The 17,522-nt window shown below is 36.3% G+C and overlaps 2 protein-coding genes across 2 annotated transcripts; both read right to left on the reverse strand.

Annotated features, from left to right (window-relative positions):
* Positions 1-8,289: 8,289 nt before the first annotated feature.
* Positions 8,290-11,062, reverse strand: LOC137747753 (disease resistance protein RPV1-like). The gene is made up of 2 exons (XM_068487904.1): positions 9,306-11,062; positions 8,290-9,088 (listed from the first exon to the last, which is right to left on the reverse strand). The coding sequence occupies exons 1-2, from the start codon at positions 9,800-9,802 to the stop codon at positions 8,290-8,292; spliced, it is 1,296 nt and encodes a 431-aa protein (XP_068344005.1). The 5' UTR covers positions 9,803-11,062.
* A 142-nt stretch (positions 11,063-11,204) lies between these two features.
* Positions 11,205-16,021, reverse strand: LOC137748410 (TMV resistance protein N-like). Its single transcript, XM_068488554.1, has 6 exons — positions 15,909-16,021; positions 14,969-15,813; positions 13,643-14,750; positions 13,209-13,505; positions 12,224-13,069; positions 11,205-12,108 (listed from the first exon to the last, which is right to left on the reverse strand). The coding sequence occupies exons 2-6, from the start codon at positions 15,463-15,465 to the stop codon at positions 11,716-11,718; spliced, it is 3,141 nt and encodes a 1,046-aa protein (XP_068344655.1). The 5' UTR covers positions 15,466-15,813; positions 15,909-16,021; the 3' UTR covers positions 11,205-11,715.
* Positions 16,022-17,522: the final 1,501 nt, after the last annotated feature.

Here is a 17,522-nt window from a genome sequence, read left to right on the forward strand (position 1 = left end):
AACAATTTATTATTTTTAATATAAACTTGTAAGTGAGAGGTTTTAGGTTCAATTCTCATCAAAGGCGAATTCGAACCATATTTTTATGACTAGCCTCCTGTGAGACTTAGTCCACTCCCCCTCTCCTTAGTATAGATAATATCATATGTATTAAAAAAAATTATACTTTAAATTTATTGGTTAATTTAATTAAACTACCGTTGGATATTTTCAAACCTGACCATTAAATTTCAATCAACTATTGCAGCAGAAGAGTTTGACCAACCCCCCCAAAAAAAAGGATTAAGAGGAGACTACATTTAGAGCCGGATTGTATAAATCTTTGTTTGGAAAAGTCCTGTTGATAAGCTTTTGGTAAATCCCTTTCTAACGAGCTCGTATTTGTTATAGAAATACGAGCTCGTCAAGATCCTTCAATACGTCGTCGTTATAGAAACACACACACTTAAACGACAACGTATTCCACTGTATTGTTTCCTGGGTTTTCGGATTCTTCTTTTCTGCGTTATCCCTTCTGGGTTTTCGGATTTTCTTTCTTTCAAAGGATTGCGATGACAAAGGAGTATTTCTAAACTGTCTGTATAGCTAAATGTTATTTTAAAGTTATCTCCAACAGAAAAGGCTAAAAATAGTCTCATTCATAATTATAGCCATGCAAGAAATAATTTTTAAATAAACAATATTAGACTATACTCATATATCATCTCTAACTGAAGCGGCTAAACATAGCCCCCTCAACAATTTATTATTTTTAATATAAACTTGTAAGTGAGAGGTTTTAGGTTCAATTCTCATCAAAGGCGAATTCGAACCATATTTTTATGACTAGCCTCCTGTGAGACTTAGTCCACTCCCCCTCTCCTTAGTATAGATAATATCATATGTATTAAAAAAAATTATACTTTAAATTTATTGGTTAATTTAATTAAACTACCGTTGGATATTTTCAAACCTGACCATTAAATTTCAATCAACTATTGCAGCAGAAGAGTTTGACCAACCCCCCAAAAAAAAAGGATTAAGAGGAGACTACATTTAGAGCCGGATTGTATAAATCTTTGTTTGGAAAAGTCCTGTTGATAAGCTTTTGGTAAATCCCTTTCTAACGAGCTCGTATTTGTTATAGAAATACGAGCTCGTCAAGATCCTTCAATACGTCGTCGTTATAGAAACACACACACTTAAACGACAACGTATTCCACTGTATTGTTTCCTGGGTTTTCGGATTCTTCTTTTCTGCGTTATCCCTTCTGGGTTTTCGGATTTTCTTTCTTTCAAAGGATTGCGATGACAAAGGAGTATTGTTTCCTTTCTTTCTTCATCTTTGCCAACTTGATTTTGTTCATTCATACATTCATATATGAATCTTGGAAGGTGTGAATGATTGATATCCTTCTCGTCTACGTTCTTACTGATCAATTGAATGTGTTTGAATATAGATGAAATAATTTCTCATCTTCTTGTTAGTAATTCCGTAAGTATATATTGCAGTATGTTTAAATTGCTTCCGTTGCTATAGAAATTAATAACTGCAATTGTTTTACCAACATTGAAATTGCTATATACTTCTGCAGAGTGATATTTGAAATTCACTCTCTTGAACATGAATCTGTATTGAAATTCCTTGTGAATTGTTTATTCTATGTGTGTTTTCTCTTGGGAGATTAAGAATATATATATGATTAAATTGATTCATATTTGGATTAAGGTGAAAGAATTGATGGAAATCAGGAGTCTTATTGGATTCAAAGAGTTGATTTCATTGTTGTCATTCTGCAGCTTCACTCAAAACTATAAATTTGGATGATGTGCCTATACTCATTGGTGGAAGCAATTATAGAAAGTGGAGAAGAGAAATTGAATTGCTCTTGACACTAAATGAGTATGACATAGCACTTGACATGCCATAACCTGCAGCTCTTAATGATAAGAGTACTAAATATGAAAAAGTGGAATTTGAAAGATGGACAAGAGCAAATAAGGTTGCATTGTCCATATTGGAAAGTGGTATGACAGATACTGTGCGAGGATGAATAAAGAAATGTTATCTGGCAAAAGACTATCTCATTGCTATTGAGAACAAGTTTAAAGAGTCTCAGAAGGCTAAAATCACTCAGTATATGACACTTCTCACAACCTACAAGTTTGAGGGAGGCGGCTCAATTAAAGACCATATCATGAAGATGATTGATGCAGCTGAGAAGTTGAATTCATTAGACATGAATATATGTGAAAAGCAACCTGTTTTCATGATTCTGCAAGCCTTGCCTTTGAAGTTCAGTCAACTAAAGGTTTCTTATAACACTCAAGACAAAACCTGGACAATGGATGAATTGATTGCACAATGTGTGCAAGAAGAAAATAGACAGAAGCATGACAAAGGAAAGGAAGTGGAGATTGTCAACTTTGTACAAACATCCAAAGGGAAGGAGTTCAATGCCAATTAAGGAAGTTCGAATGCTGGTAAAACTTCTAAATCCAATTACTCTGATAAATTTGCTTTATCTGCTAAAATATCCAATTCCTCTAAATCTAACAATTTTAAAAAGAAAGCTAAGAATATTGAGAAAATCAGATGCCATCATTGTAAAACAAAAGGTCACTATAGAAAAGATTGTGAAATATTCAAGGATTGGCTTAGGGCAAAAGGTAGAACTGATATTTATGTCTGTGAAGAGTCAAATCTCATTGAAATTCCTGCAAACTCTTGGTGGTTTGATACTGGTGCGTCTATTCACATAACTAACTCGTTACAAGGTTTTAAACAACAAAAACAATCAAATTCTTATAATGTCTTTGTTGGTGAAGGAACCAAAGTTTTAGTTGAAGCTGTTGGCATTGTTAAACTCAAGTTTGAGACTGGTTTTGTGTTACAATTAGAAAATGTCCTCTATGCTCCTTTAATGAGGAGAAGCTTACTTTCTGCATCAAAATTAGTCCAGCAAGGCATCGTTTTCATTGGGGATGTTGAATGCACAAAATTTTTCAAAAGAGGGTCATTGATTGAAAAGCTTTATTGTATGCCAATTTGTGGAAGTTGTAGTGTTCAATAGTTAATAATAATCAGCATGTTTTGAACACTACGACCAAAAGAATGCATATTGATGACACTTACATGTTGTGGCATAAAAGGTTAGGACATATTTCAAAAGAAAGAGTTTTGCAGCTGTCAAAGTTAAATTTTATACCAGTCATTGATTTCATAAATACATCTGATTGTATTGATTGCATGAAGGGTAAAACAACCAATGTAAGAAAGTTAGATGCTAAGAGGAGCCAAGCTTTACTTGAACTCATACATACAGATGTTTCTGGACCTTTTTCAGTTAAAACTATTTGTGGGAATTCATATTTTGTGAGCTTTATTGATGACTTTTCCAGACACAGTTACATCTTCCGTATAAAAGAAAAGTCTGCAGTCCTTGAATGTTTCAAAATCTTTAAAAGTGAAGTGGAAAAACAGTTGAACTTAGTAATTAAAATTGTTAAGGGGAAGGGAATATTTTGGTAGGCATACAGAAGCTGGGCAACAGAAGGGCCCTTTTGCTTACTATCTTGAGCAACAAGGGATTGTGGTTCATTATACCACTCCAGGAACACCTCAACAGAATGGGGTTGCAGAGAGAAGAAACAGGACATTGATGGGCATGGTCAGAAGTTTAATTTCAAGATCTAAGCTTACTGGTTTTCTCTAGGGAGAAGCTTTGAAGACTGCCAATTACATCTTAAATAGGGTACCTACAAAGTCAGTATCAAAGACACCATTTGAATTGTGGACTAGTAGAGCACCAACCTTTAATCACTTTCATGTGTGGGGGTGTAAAGCAGAAGCAAGGTTCTATAACCCTCATGAAAGAAAACTCGATCCAAGAACCAGTTCATGTTATTTTATTGGATACCCTGAGAAATCAAACGGGTTTAAATTTTATTGCCCTCAATCACATACTAGCATACAAGAGACTCACAATGCAATTTTTCTAGAAGATGAAGATGTATCAAATTTTGTCCTAGACAATTTCAAGTTTGAAGAATTGGAACAACAGAATAATAGTTCATCTTCTATGGATTATAATCATGTTTCTGTGTTATCAAGAACTCCTGCATCAATCACTTATTTAGATGAAGAAATGCATGGAACTGAAACTGTTGAAGTTGCTACTGAAGATCAAGTTTTGGATCAATCTATAAACATTTCTCCAACATTGTTAGACCCATCAAATGTTCAAAGCATAGATCAATTGATCAACAGCCGTTAAGGAAATCTACCAGAATTAAAAAACCGACCATTTCTGCAGATTTTGTCTATCTCCAAGAATCTGAGTTTGATATTGGGGATATTGATGATCCTATGACTTATCAACAAGCTGTTCAAAGTTCTCAAGTCACCCTATGGCAGAAAGCTATGGAAGAGGAGTCAGAATCAATGACCAAGAATAATGTGTGGACACTGGTGAATTTCTCAATTAATATCAAGCCTATTGGGTATAAATGGGTATACAAGACAAAAAGAGATGCTACTAGCAGAGTTGAAAGATATAAGGCACGTCTAGTAACAAAGGGGGTTCAATCAAAGAAAGAGTGTAGATTATAATGACACATTCTCACCAGTTTCTCCCAAAGACTCGATGAGGGTTATTATGGCTTTGACATCACATTTTGATCTGGAATTACACCAGATGGACGTAAAAAACTGCTTTCTTAAATGGAGACTTGCAAGAAGATATTCACATGATTCAACCTCTTGGATTTGTTGAAAGGGGGAAAGAAAAGATGGTCTGCAAGCTTAATAAGTCAATCTATGGACTTAAGCAGGCTTCAAGACAATGGTTTCTTAAGTTTGATCAAGTAATCACATCTCATGGCTTTACTGAAAATAAGATGGATGACGGCATCTATCTTAAGTTTAAAGGATCAAACTTTATCTTCTTAAATCTATATGTTGATGACATTTTGCTTGCAAGCTCAGATTTGCAGTTAGTTGTGGAAACCAAGAAAATTCTGAGCACAAATTTTGAGATGAAAGATTTGGGAGAAGCTCATTATGTGCTTGGAATCAAAATAGTGAGGGATAGACAGAAGAAATTGCTTGGCTTGTCTCAGAAGGGTTACATTGAAAGGGTCCTTAGCAGGTTTAATATGGAAAGCTGTAATAAGGCTGATGTCCCAGTAAACAAAGGTGATAAGTTCTCTTGAGATCAATGTCCTAAATCTGAGCATGAGATTGAATTGATGAAGATGAGGCCTTATGCTTCATTGGTTGGAAGTCTTATGTATGCAAACATATGTACTAGGGCTAACTTGGCGTTCATAGTTGGTTTGTTGGGAAGATTTCAATCAAATCCAGGTGAATCTCATTGGATAGTTGCAAAGAAAGTTATGAGATATTTGCAGAGAACAAAAAAAAATTCATGCTGATGTATGGTAGACATGATTATTTGGAGATCATTGGCTATATTGATTCAGATCTTGCTGGAGATTTGGATGAACGGAAGTCAACTGGAGGTTATATTTTCATGATGAAAGGGGGTGCTGTTTCATGGAAAAGTGCCAAACAGACAATTGTATCAACTTCTACAATGGAAGCTGAGTTCATAGCATGTTTTGAGGGAATGAAACAAGTAGTTTGGCTTAGAAATTTTGTTGCTGATATGAAGATTGTTGATTCTGTGAAGAGGCCTTTAAAATGTTCTGTGACAATTCTGCAGCAGTGTTTTTCTCAAAGAATAACAAAAGAACTTCAGCTTCAAGATTGATGCATGTGAAGTTTCTTAAAGTTAGAGAAATGGTAAAGAAGGGGGAAATCGAAATTTCAGTTTTTGTCAACCAACTTGATGATTGCAGATCCTCTGACTAAAGCACTCCCTAATAATGTTTTTAAAGGACATGTTGTTCGAATGGGAGTGTTAGAGTCTTTTGACAAGTGGGAATGAATCAAGAAGGTTGTTGTTTGATGTTTCATCGATGTGCATTGATATTGAAGTTGCAGTTCTACAAGCTGAGTTAGTTTTATTTTGGTTGAGTTTAATCTTCTCGGGTAGTTTATTGTTAGCTATTATTGTTAGTTATTTTCAATAAAGGGTTTTCAGTTTTTCCATATGGGATTAACTTGTACTAGAAAACAAATTTTATATATGAGATAGTTTGGTTTGCTAGAAAATCATTTTGTGATTTTGTTGAAGCATACTTTCGAGACTATTGATCATAATGTTAGCATTGACAAATTTTAGTTATCGACTGTGATCATGGCCTTATTGTGTCAAGATTGGCTTATATGAGTGGGAGAAATGTGTTTTAACATTACTGTAAAGTTTAGTTCACATGTTTACAAATTGCAGATTGGGTGTGTAATGATTGCTGGGTTAATTTTGTAATGGACAAAGAAACTCGGCAGTTCCATGCTTTAAAATGCTTAGGTAAGGTTGTATGTGATAATGAGCTTTTGGTTAACTTGGACTCAGTGATCACTTCCATAATTTATAAAGGTTGTTAGCCATATTTCATACTCAAGTGGGAGAATGTAAGAGTATGAGTATGAGACAAACATTTAGAACCGGATTGTATAAATCTTTGTTTGGAAAAGTCCTGTTGATAAGCTTTTGGTAAATCCTATTTGTTATAGAATTATGAGAGAGTGTGGTATACCAATTCTATATGGGATTTGACTTAGTATCAGGGGTCTAGTTAATTCATATTGTGATATGGTTTAGCTGTTTGAGTTCCATACGAATTCTAATAGGAGAATACTTGGAACACTGCTATATATATGTTTAACCACTCCTCTTGCAAAGATCTGCTCATTTTTATATTTGTTCCGAATACCTATTCTTCGGTGAGTACTTGTGCTTTGTTAAAGAGGAGAAGGTTAAACCTATTCGAAGAGCTGCAATGGCGTCATCTTCAATCTCGGGTTCTGTAGGTCAGTTGTTATGCAAATTTTCAGTGTTTCTCATGAGCATGTTTGGTCTAGATATATATCTTGTTCTTAGCTTCTGATAATTCAATTGGTTAACTTATGATTTGTGGTATTAGGACATACATATGTTTATATATGTCTTACAATTCTCTTATGCCACTTTGTTGTATATACAAATAATATAGGGATTCCATCTTGTACTCCTCTATTTCTGGGAAACTCTCGAGCCTTGCGCAACGGCAAAGAGAAAGCGTATGAAGGGATCTTGATCCAAGTCTTGTTACAAACCTCGTAAGCTTAGAGCACCCATCAAGATTCAATTCAACAAGCTTATCAAGAAATCCAACAGAATCATCAATCTCAACCAAACTTTCATAATCTCTTAGAACCAAGTGCTCTAGATTTGGGCTTCCAGATAAGTCGAGATTTTTTCCAAGAAATTGCAACCACTTAAATTCATAAATGTAAGCTTTGCCAAATTTTGTGAAACCAAAATCAAAACAAAAGTTCACATGCTTTAGAAAGATATAATGAAACACTTCAGTCTTTTTTTTTTTTGGGAAATAAAATATATGTTTAAATGAATAATGGTTTAAATAATTTAAAGTATGTACCTTAAATTCCTTCAATGGTCTGATGCCACTATATGGCACATCAAACGTAGCGAGATGTCTTGGATGATAATTGGACAGTAAATTGAACACAACTCTGTGCATTCGCTGAAAATTGGATTGTCCATCCAATTCAATTCACTTCAAGTCGTTGGGCAGATAATCAACGCGTCCAAAAAAGCGTGCATTACGGTTTATAAAAATTTCAAGATTTACCATCTGCAAGAAGCTTTCTGCATTCAAGGTTATCAAGCTTTCTGCATTCAAGGTTATCACATCTGGTTCGGGCAACTCCACCACAATGCCTTTAATTTTCTTTGTTCACTAAGATGAAAAAAGAAATAATGTTAGAAAACAAGTCATATAACAAAGAATTCACAAAGGCTGTTTTACAGTCCTTTTTTTTTTTTTTTTTTTTCAACATCATGCCAAATTAAATGTAAGAAAATAGTATTTACCTGATTTTCAGTTAGAACATGGTACACGTCTTCATGAAACCACAACCTGCTACGCTTTCCTGGTTCAATGGGAGATCCTTCGTAAACTATACGCTTACCCATTTTTTCTAGCAAGTCATGCATCAAAATCATATCATCTTCAATAGTTATAATGGCATTCTCAACGAGTACTTCAATACAATCTTGAGGTACATTGAGCTTTAAACTTTTTAATATTTGTAATACATAGTCTTTATGTTCACCCTTAAAGAAACATGCAATGTCTAGGAAAACTTGTTGCACGACAATCTCAGGCATCATAACTTTTTCATAGAATTCTTTGAATATCTGTATAAGGTTCTCCTACGTAAGAATCGTAACTATCCAATATAACCTTCCAGCGATCTATACTTTTCTTACGTAGATGAGAACCTATAAAATTAAGAGCTAACGGAAGGCCTTGAGCATAAGCTATTGCACGACGTGCAAGTATTAAATAATCATCTGGAGGTTCATTCATTCCGAAGGCGTTTAAACTTAAAAGCTCAAGAGCCTTGTCATCCATTAGCTTTTGGACCTCGTATATCAACTCAACTCCATAAGATTCCAGCAATCCTCTATTTTTTGAGGTTATGATCACTCTGTTACCCTCACCGAACCAATCAACCTCAACCAAGTTGTCTAACTGCTCCAATCGATCCACATCATCAAGAATTAAGAGAATCTTCCTTCCCCTCAACAGTTTCTTTATAAGGCTGATTCCTTCATGAACATCGACAACTTTCAACCCTGTACCGCATAGAACTTTAGAAAGAAGAGTGTTTTGTAGTTGGATTACACCTTGACGTGATGTCAATGTTTCTCTAACATCTGCCAAGAAACATCTACCTTCAAACTTATGAGCACTCACATTATAAACAGCTTTTGCAATTGTTGTCTTGCCTATTCCAGATATCCCCCAAATCCCAACCACGCAACCATCATTTCCACCAACACCTAAAAGTTCTTTCACCTCTTGTACGCACGATTGTATTCCAACTGGGTGTTTGGCCACATTCAAATATGTGTCACCATGTACTTTGACTAAGATATCCTCAACAACGTTGCTGATAAATGTAGCTTCAGAGCTAGCAGTTCAAAACAAATAACACGTTTAATCAGTGAATTTTTTTTCTGTAGTTCTATCCAAATGAAAAAGGGTTTCAAATTGCACTAGTGATTACTAAAGTCCAGCATGTGTCGCTTGCTAGAAATCTAAAGAATCAAAATGAAACACAAAATCGACATTATTATAGAGAATTAACTATATAAATAAAACACTGTAAGGGGAAGAAATATACGTACTCTCCCTTTCGGAAAAGATATCCTGACAAATTTGCTACTTCTCTCAGAGCTCTCCTCCACATCAAGATCTTCTCCTTCTTGTCTTTGAATTTGCTCTCGTGGTCTGTAAATGCGTCACCGAAACTACTCTTTTGATTTCGTACATGGGACGGATCCACCTTGTAAAAAACTGGCAAAACTATTTGTTTCTTTGATTCTCTACATTGAAGGATCTTGACGAGCTCGTCCAAGCACCACCTTGAGGATGCATAGCGTTTAGAGGATATGACAAGAGAAATTCTTGACTCTTCAATTGCTTTGAGAAGAGCCGGAGATATTTCTTCTCCTCTTGGAAGTTGGCGATCGATGAAGGTGTGGATTCCTTTATCGACCAAACCCTTGTATAAATGATTGGTAAAATTGGTGCGTGTATCCTCTCCTCTAAAGCTCAAAAAGACATCGTATTTCCATGAAGCATTACTGGTGAAGGAAGAAGAAGAGACATGTTGACCTGCCATAGGAGAACTAGAGCCAGATAAACTTAAAAAAAGAGCCTCTCAAAGGATTGGAATATGCAGTATAGTACGGACAACGGACTCTCTCTTGATATATCAGTCCTCATACTTTTCTTCCTACCTTATCAAGTCAAGTTGGACAAGGAACTTTCGTGGCAACTTCCTTCCAAAAGCAATTTCTACCAAGCATTTTCCAACCTACTACCTTTCAACGTGGACAGGAACTTTCGTGTCAATTTCCTTTCAAAAGTGATTTCTACCAAACATTTTCCTACCTACTATCTTGTAATATGGACAGGAACTTTTGTGGAAACTTGATATCAGCAACAGTGCTTTTGCCGACACCCTGCACCTGAAATCAGCTGCAGCAGCATCAACCAAAAGCATTTTTGAGAAAATCATTGACTCAGTAGAAATATGAAATCAAAAGTTAAGATTGACTGGAAGTTGAATAGCTTACCAGAGGTCTAGACACCAGCATGCACATTCCGGGACCGGCCTTCTTACATCCATATTCGAATGCACTTAATAGACCTGATTCTCTAGTGAAAAAGACACTTTCGAACAAAAACTTCAAAAACATGAGTAAAAGTTCGAAACTATTTGAGCTACAAGTCACCCAGAAGCCGGAATAGACTCAAACTTTGTCTTTTTGTTGATCCTCAGTGTTTATGTTGTTGCTTTTGTGGCAAGGAACAGTTGATAACATCACTTATTTGTTATCTATTGTGTCGCTTGGAGGAAATTCTGAAGCAACTCCCCCTTGTTGTGACAATACCACAGCAATTGCAATGACAAGGAATCCAATGTTCCATCAAAGATCAAAGAACATTGCGAGCAGATATCACTATATAAGAGAGGCACTGCAGTTAAATATAATCAATTTGATTTATTGCAAATCTGAGGAACAATTAGCTGACATTTTCACAAAGGCATTGCCAAGGGACAGGTTTTGTACATTCAGAGAAATGTTTGATGTTAAACCAGTAACAAGCTTAGAAGGAAGTGTTGATATGTACGCATGGTTGCTGGATCAAAGTCCAGAATTGGTGAAGTTCAAGTTTGAAGAATTGAAGGATTTGTTCTTAGTTTTATTAGTGTTCTTACTTTGCAATGAACGGTCAAGATTATAACATCTTAACGGTGTATAGCTTGGTATGCGTCTAGTTTGTTATGTTTTAAGTGAAACCGTGTGCCTTCCACGTGATCACCGTCACGTTGCTTATGAAGGCAGCGGCTATAATGTTCGGCTTTGATGCTGAGAATCTAGCATTCAAATCCAACGTGATTTCCAGGAGCAACAAACTCCATATTTGTTCTTGAGTATTCTCTACAATCCCAGTTCATTGAGCACTTCAATTTCTTGTTGAATTTCATACAAAATCCTCACTAAAATCAACCCAGAAAACTCTAAAACACTAACATGTATATTTATATAGATCAAGAAAACAGAAGGGCAAAAGATAGTAGAACAAGGAGAAGTTACCAAACGAGTTCTCGGTTACTAGTTTTAAAAAATGGAAACTAGAACCTGAAATGGTCATTAAACGGCCTCTTAGTTTTAAAGATTAGAAAAGTGCAAACGAACTCACACATTAATTTATATATATGTGCGTACCCAAACTCCTACTATATCAGAAATTGTGGATCATCTGAAATGGACGGTTGCCCTTGCTCCTCCTCCTCAATACGAATAGGAACATTGAGATCAATCTGCCTGCGCTTCGGATGATCATCCGCTGGCTTCGAAGATAAGGAAAGCCGTTATTGTTGCTGATCATATTCATCATCGACGATATCTAAGGATCCATATGGACGAGGCCTCTTCACAAGACTACTCGTTGGTCCCAAAGACAAGGGAAGCTGTTCGTCTTGGTTGTCTAATAGGAAAAATTCCAAGTTTCTAATCAATTATATTAAAACCACTCGTCTCGTAAGGGGTGCACCCCGCAGCTTTTAACGCATGTGCCTTTCTGGAAACAAAATATAACTTGACAAAAATCTCCCTGCTGCTTGTGCTCGTCTAAATCCACTAACATGAGCCACACATGAGCTGCCTTCATGTCCCTGCCATACCAGAAATACCGAACCTCTGGCATTCCGCTGATGGAAATATAATGAGGTTGATCAAATGGTGGTTCGAGAACAAAAGATAGAGCCAATCCTGACAACATATCCCCTTGTAAATTTAGAGGAATTTCAAAACAAAATTCAAATGTTGTTGGCTCTTCAAAGGAAAAATATCTGAACCACTTTGGAATTTCATTGCCTGGAAGAATAATTGCCAATTTAGAGCACCGAAGAGATTCCTGCAATAGTAAATAATGTAGATAACTAATTACAATTAGTCATGATCTGACCTCTCTCTCAAGCATCAACAAAATATATTTAAATTTCAAGAGAAATTAAGAAAGGAAGAAAAACCTGATTCAATAACAAATTGTTTTCCAACTTTGCAACCTCATCGCCACTTAGTCCAAAGCAATTGCTCAAGTCCAGACGCATAAGCATCGGGGGCAATTTTGACATTTTCTGCAAAGATGTGCAATCATCGAGATATAAGTACCTTAGTATTGGTGGAAGGACTTGTGGAATTTCCCGAAGCCTCTTGCAACCACTCAAAGAAAGTTCCTCCAAGATGGAAAATTGGCTAATGCAATCCGGAAGACTAACAAAATTGTTTCTCGACAGGTCAAGAAATTTTAATCTGGAATAGCAATCAAGAGGCACAAGAAAATTACTTTCTGAAAGATTGCATCCTCTAAAATCAAGATAGTATAGGTTGGAAAGGGCTATTGTGATACACTTGTCATCTAAAATATCCAAATCAGCTGTGGTCAGATTTGGACATCCGTATAAATACATATTTGTAAGGTTCTCACAACCACGTGCTTCCAAGCTTTCAAGCCCAGTAAGATAAACAATTGATGAAGGCAATTCTCTTATGCCACTTCTTTTTATGTCCAAACGCCATAGGGATTTCATCTTGTTCTCTATTACCGGGAAAGTCTCAAGCCTCGTGCAACCACAAAGAGAGAGCTTTTTAAGGGATCTCAATCCAAGTCTTGTTACAAACCTCGTAAGCCTAGAGCACCCACTAAGATCCATTTCGACAAGTTTATCAAGGAATCCAACAGAATCATCAACCTCAACCAAACTTTTACATTCACTTAAATCCAAGTGCTTTAGGTTTGGGATTCCAGAGAAGTCGGGGATTTTTTCCAAGAATTCGCAACCACTTAAATTCATAGATGTAAGTTTTGCCGAATTCTGTGAAACCAAAAACAAAGACAAAACAAAAATTCACTGGTTTTAAAAAGAAAACTATGAAACACTTGGACTATCTTTTTTTTGGGAAATAAAATATATGTTTAAATAAAAATGATTCAAAATAATTTGAAGTATGTACCTTAAATCCCTTTAGTTGTCTGATGCCACTATATGATATATCAAACATAACAAGATGCCTTGGATTATAATTAGATGGCAAATTGAACACAACCGTATGCTCTCGATGAATATTGGATCGTCCACTCAAATCAATCCACCTCAAATCATTGGGCAGATAATCAATGTGTCCAAAAAAGCATGCATTACGGTTTATAAAAATTTCAAGATTTACCATCTGCGAGAAGCTTTCTGCATTCAAGGTTATCACATTTGGTTCGGGCAGCTCCACGACAATGCCTTTAACTTTCTTTGTTCCCTAAGATGAAAAAAGAAATAATGTTAGCAAACAAGTCACATAACAAACAATTTGCAAAGGCTGTTTTAAAATCCTTTTTCTTTTTCTTTTTTTCAATATCATGCCAAATTAAATGTGAGATAATATATTGCACTTACTCGATTTTCAGTTAGAACATGGTACACGTCTTCATGAAACCACAACCTGCTACGCTTCCCTGGTTCAGTGGGAGATTCTTCGTAAACTATACTCTTACCCATTTTTTCTAGCAAGTCATGCATCAAAATCCTGTTACCTTCAATAGTTATGATGGCATTCTCAACGAGTACTTCAATACAGTCTTGAGGTACATTGAGTTTCGAACTTCTTAGTATTTGTAACACATAGTCTTTATCTCTACCCTTAAAGAAGCATGCAATGTCTAAGAAAACTTGTTGCACGACACCATCCCATGCATCATAACTTTTTCGAAGTATTCTTTGAATACCTGTATAAGGTTCTCCTACGTAAGAATCATAACTATCCAATATAGCTTTCCAACGATCTGTACTTTTCTTACGCAGATGAGAACCTATAAAATTAAGAGCTAACGGAAGTCCTTGAGCATAAGCTATTGCACGACGTGCGAATATTAAACAATCATCTGGAGGTTCATTTATTCCGAAGGCGTTCAAACTTAAAAGCTCAAGAGCCTTGTCATCCATCAGCTTTTGAACCTCGTATATCAACTCAACTCCGTAAGATTCCAGCAATCCTCTATTTTTTGAGGTTATGATCACCCTGCTACCCTCAGCGAACCAATCAACTTCAACCAAGTTGTTTAACTGCTCCAATCGATCCACATCATCAAGAATTAAGAGAATCTTCCTTCCCCTCAACAGTTTCTTTATAAGGCTGATTCCTTCATGAACATTGACAACTTTCAACTCTGTACCGCATAGAACTTTAAAAAGAAGAGTGTTCTGTAGTTGGATTACGCCTTGACTTGATGTCGATGTTTCTCTAACATCTGCTAAGAAACATCTACCTTCAAACTTATGAGCAATTGCATTATAAACAGCTTTTGCAATTGTTGTCTTGCCTATTCCAGATATCCCCCAAATCCCAACCGCACAACGATCATTTCCACCAACATCTAAAAGCTCTTTCACCTCTTGTACGCACGATTGTATTCCAACTGGGTGTTTGGCCACATTCAAACATGTGTCACCACGTACTTTGACTAAGATATCCTCAACAATGTTGCCGATAAATGTAGCTTCAGATCTAGCAGTTCAAAACAAATAACACATTTAATCAGTAACCTTTTTTTTCTATATTTCTATCCAAATGAAAAAGGGTTTCAAATTGCACTAGTGATTACTAAAGTCCAGCATGTGTCGCTTGCTAGAAATCTAAAGAGTGAAAATGAAACACAAAATCGACATTATTATAGAGAACAAACTATATAAATAAAACACTGTAAGGGGAAGAAATATACGTACTCTCCCTTTCGGAAAGGATATCCTGACAAATTTGCTACTTCTCTAAGAGCTCTCCGCCACATCAAGACCTTCTCCTTCTTGTCTTTGAATTTGCTCTTGTGGTCTGTAAATGCGTCACCGAAACTACTCTTTTGATTTCGCACATGGGACGGATCCACCTTGTAAAAAACTGGCATAACTATTTGTTTCTCTGATTCTCTACATTGAAGGATCTTGACGAGCTCGTCCAAGCACCACCTTGAGGATGCATAGCTTTTAGAGAATATGACGAGAGAAATTTTCGACTCTTCAATTGTTTTGAGAAGAGCCGGAGATATTTCTTCTCCTCTTGGAAGCTGGCGATCAATGAAGGTGTGGATTCCTTTATCGACCAAACCCTTGTATAAATGATCGGTAAAATTGGTGCGTGTATCCTCTCCTCTAAAGCTCAAAAAGACATCGTATTTCCATGAAGGATTCCTGGTAAAGGAAGAAGAAGAGACAAGTTGACCTGCCATAGGAGAACTAAAGCCAGATAAACTTAAAAAGAGAGCCTCTCTCAAAGGATTGGAATATACACTATGGTAGAGATAATGGACTCTCAATTGTTATATCAGTCCTCATTTTTCTTCCTACCTTATTTGGTAAAGTTGAACAAATGAACTTTCGTGGCAACTTCCTTTCAAAAGCAATTTCCACCAAGCATTTTCCTACCTACTACTTTTCAATGTGGACAGGACTTTCGTGGCAATCTCTTTCCAAAAGTGATTTCTACCAACCAAATCTTTCAATCTGGACAAGAACTTTCGTGGAAACTTGATTTCAGCAACAGTGCCCTGCCGACACCCTGCACCCGAAATCAGCTGCTGCAGCGGCAACCAAAAGCACTTTTGAGAAAAGCATTGACCAAGTAGAAATATGAAATCAAAAGTTGAGAGTTACTGGAAGTTGAATAACTTACCGGAGGTCCAGTCACCAGCAAGTACTTTCCGGGACCGGCCATCTCTCGCTTCTCCTCCGCCTCCCCCTTCCACTGTCGTTCGTTTTTACCCCCGCTCAATCAGCCAACACGACTAACAGTATCCACAAGTCGTTGTGGAAGAGAGGATACGCCGTTGACATCTTCACTTCTTTGGGCTGGGCATGTTGGATATAAGACCCGACCCGCCCATATCAGCCCAAAAAACTTGACCTTCTTGTGTGTTAATTTTAATTTTTAACCCCACAGTAACCATAATAATTTGATATTAAAGCAGACCGACACCGTCAATAATCTGGACGATTAAAGCATTTCATTTCTTTTAGGTGCTTTAATTTTGTCACCAAGGCACGAGATCTGTTATTTATGTTTCAAAAACATTTTCGAAAGTCCTCATTATAAAATAGAAAATTCTCTGTAATTAAAAAAGACGAAAACAGAGAATTTAAATATATTTTTGCCGGTTGCAGAGGATTTTTTTTGTTTTAAATATTTTATCTTCTTATGATTTACAACAAATCGTAATTATAAATGTTTATCTGTTTTCCTCTAATACTACTTCTCTTCCGTTGGTTAAAAATTAGATCTTTGTCTAAGATAAATAAGTTATTTTGCAACTCTAACCTTAATGAAAAGTACTTATCTGAAATGCCTCACACAAATTTCAAGCGCAAGTGCATACTTTACCACACGTGTGTTTCTAAGCACTTTCGATACAAGCACTTTCCAACTTTTTGTCCGCCCTCAAATGTCCAGAAGATGCTATGAGGTGTTTGAAAATGGTTGAAATAGTTGAGCTAACCATCGAAAAATACCCGTTGAAAAGCATGGGAAACTCAAGCCCACGTACTAGTATTAACCCTTAGAAGATAGTTTAGCATCACCCGAGCAATGAGTCCGGAGGTAAGACTACTGAATCAAACAAACCCTCTACCTGGAACCAGGACTTGTATCGTCACATGCATTATTGAATTAACTGTTGTCCAAAGTCGTTTTAACTCATTTAAAAGCATTTTTAACACATTCATAAACATGCTCATTCTTACACACGTAAAGGTAGTGTCAACTATTTCACTGCCATGTTTTGTCTACAACTATCAATTTACGATTCCCCAACAGAGCAACTCGGACAAAAACAGATCCGAACAGTGCCAAGTTAAAACTCATGGTAGCCCTGGGTATTAACGGAATAGTGGCATCCCCTGCCAACGTAAGTCGCTCTCTCTTTCTATGGCACGAGTACACTACATCATAATCATGTGCCAATACATCGCTTGAATAGTATAAATTAAGCAAAATACCGCCACATTAACCTCCCAGAATCTCGTCTTAAGACTTTTGTCCCATAATCCCACACAGTAATCCCGGGAGAATCTCTCAGCACAAATTATTCCAACGTCCAGAGGTAAAATCAATCACCACCCCCAGGGTAAAGTCGAACACTAGCACCAGAGTATTGTCGAACACCAATATCATCCCGTCACATACGACGACATTGAACAATATTAATTAACATCATAAACCAAAACCTCAAATGTAGACTACGCAATGATTAAATGCTAATTGAAAAACACACTAACTTGCATAATAAGAAAC

This window comes from Pyrus communis, chromosome 10, assembly GCF_963583255.1.
Source record: "Pyrus communis chromosome 10, drPyrComm1.1, whole genome shotgun sequence".
Lineage (NCBI taxonomy): Eukaryota > Viridiplantae > Streptophyta > Magnoliopsida > Rosales > Rosaceae > Pyrus > Pyrus communis.

Excerpts from the sequence above, each read along its gene's own strand:
- LOC137747753 (XM_068487904.1), bottom strand. The coding sequence starts at position 9,802 with ATGGCAGGTCAACATGTCTCTTCTTCTTCCTTCACCAGTAATGCTTCA. Across the intron at positions 9,089-9,305 it reads TATCTTTTCCGAAAGGGAGA|CTCTGAAGCTACATTTATCA; the intron begins GTACGTATATTT and ends TTGAACTGCTAG.
- LOC137748410 (XM_068488554.1), bottom strand. The coding sequence starts at position 15,465 with ATGGCAGGTCAACTTGTCTCTTCTTCTTCCTTTACCAGGAATCCTTCA. Across the intron at positions 14,751-14,968 it reads TATCCTTTCCGAAAGGGAGA|ATCTGAAGCTACATTTATCG; the intron begins GTACGTATATTT and ends TTGAACTGCTAG. Across the intron at positions 12,109-12,223 it reads ACAATTTGTTATTGAATCAG|GAATCTCTTCGGTGCTCTAA; the intron begins GTTTTTCTTCCT and ends TTACTATTGCAG.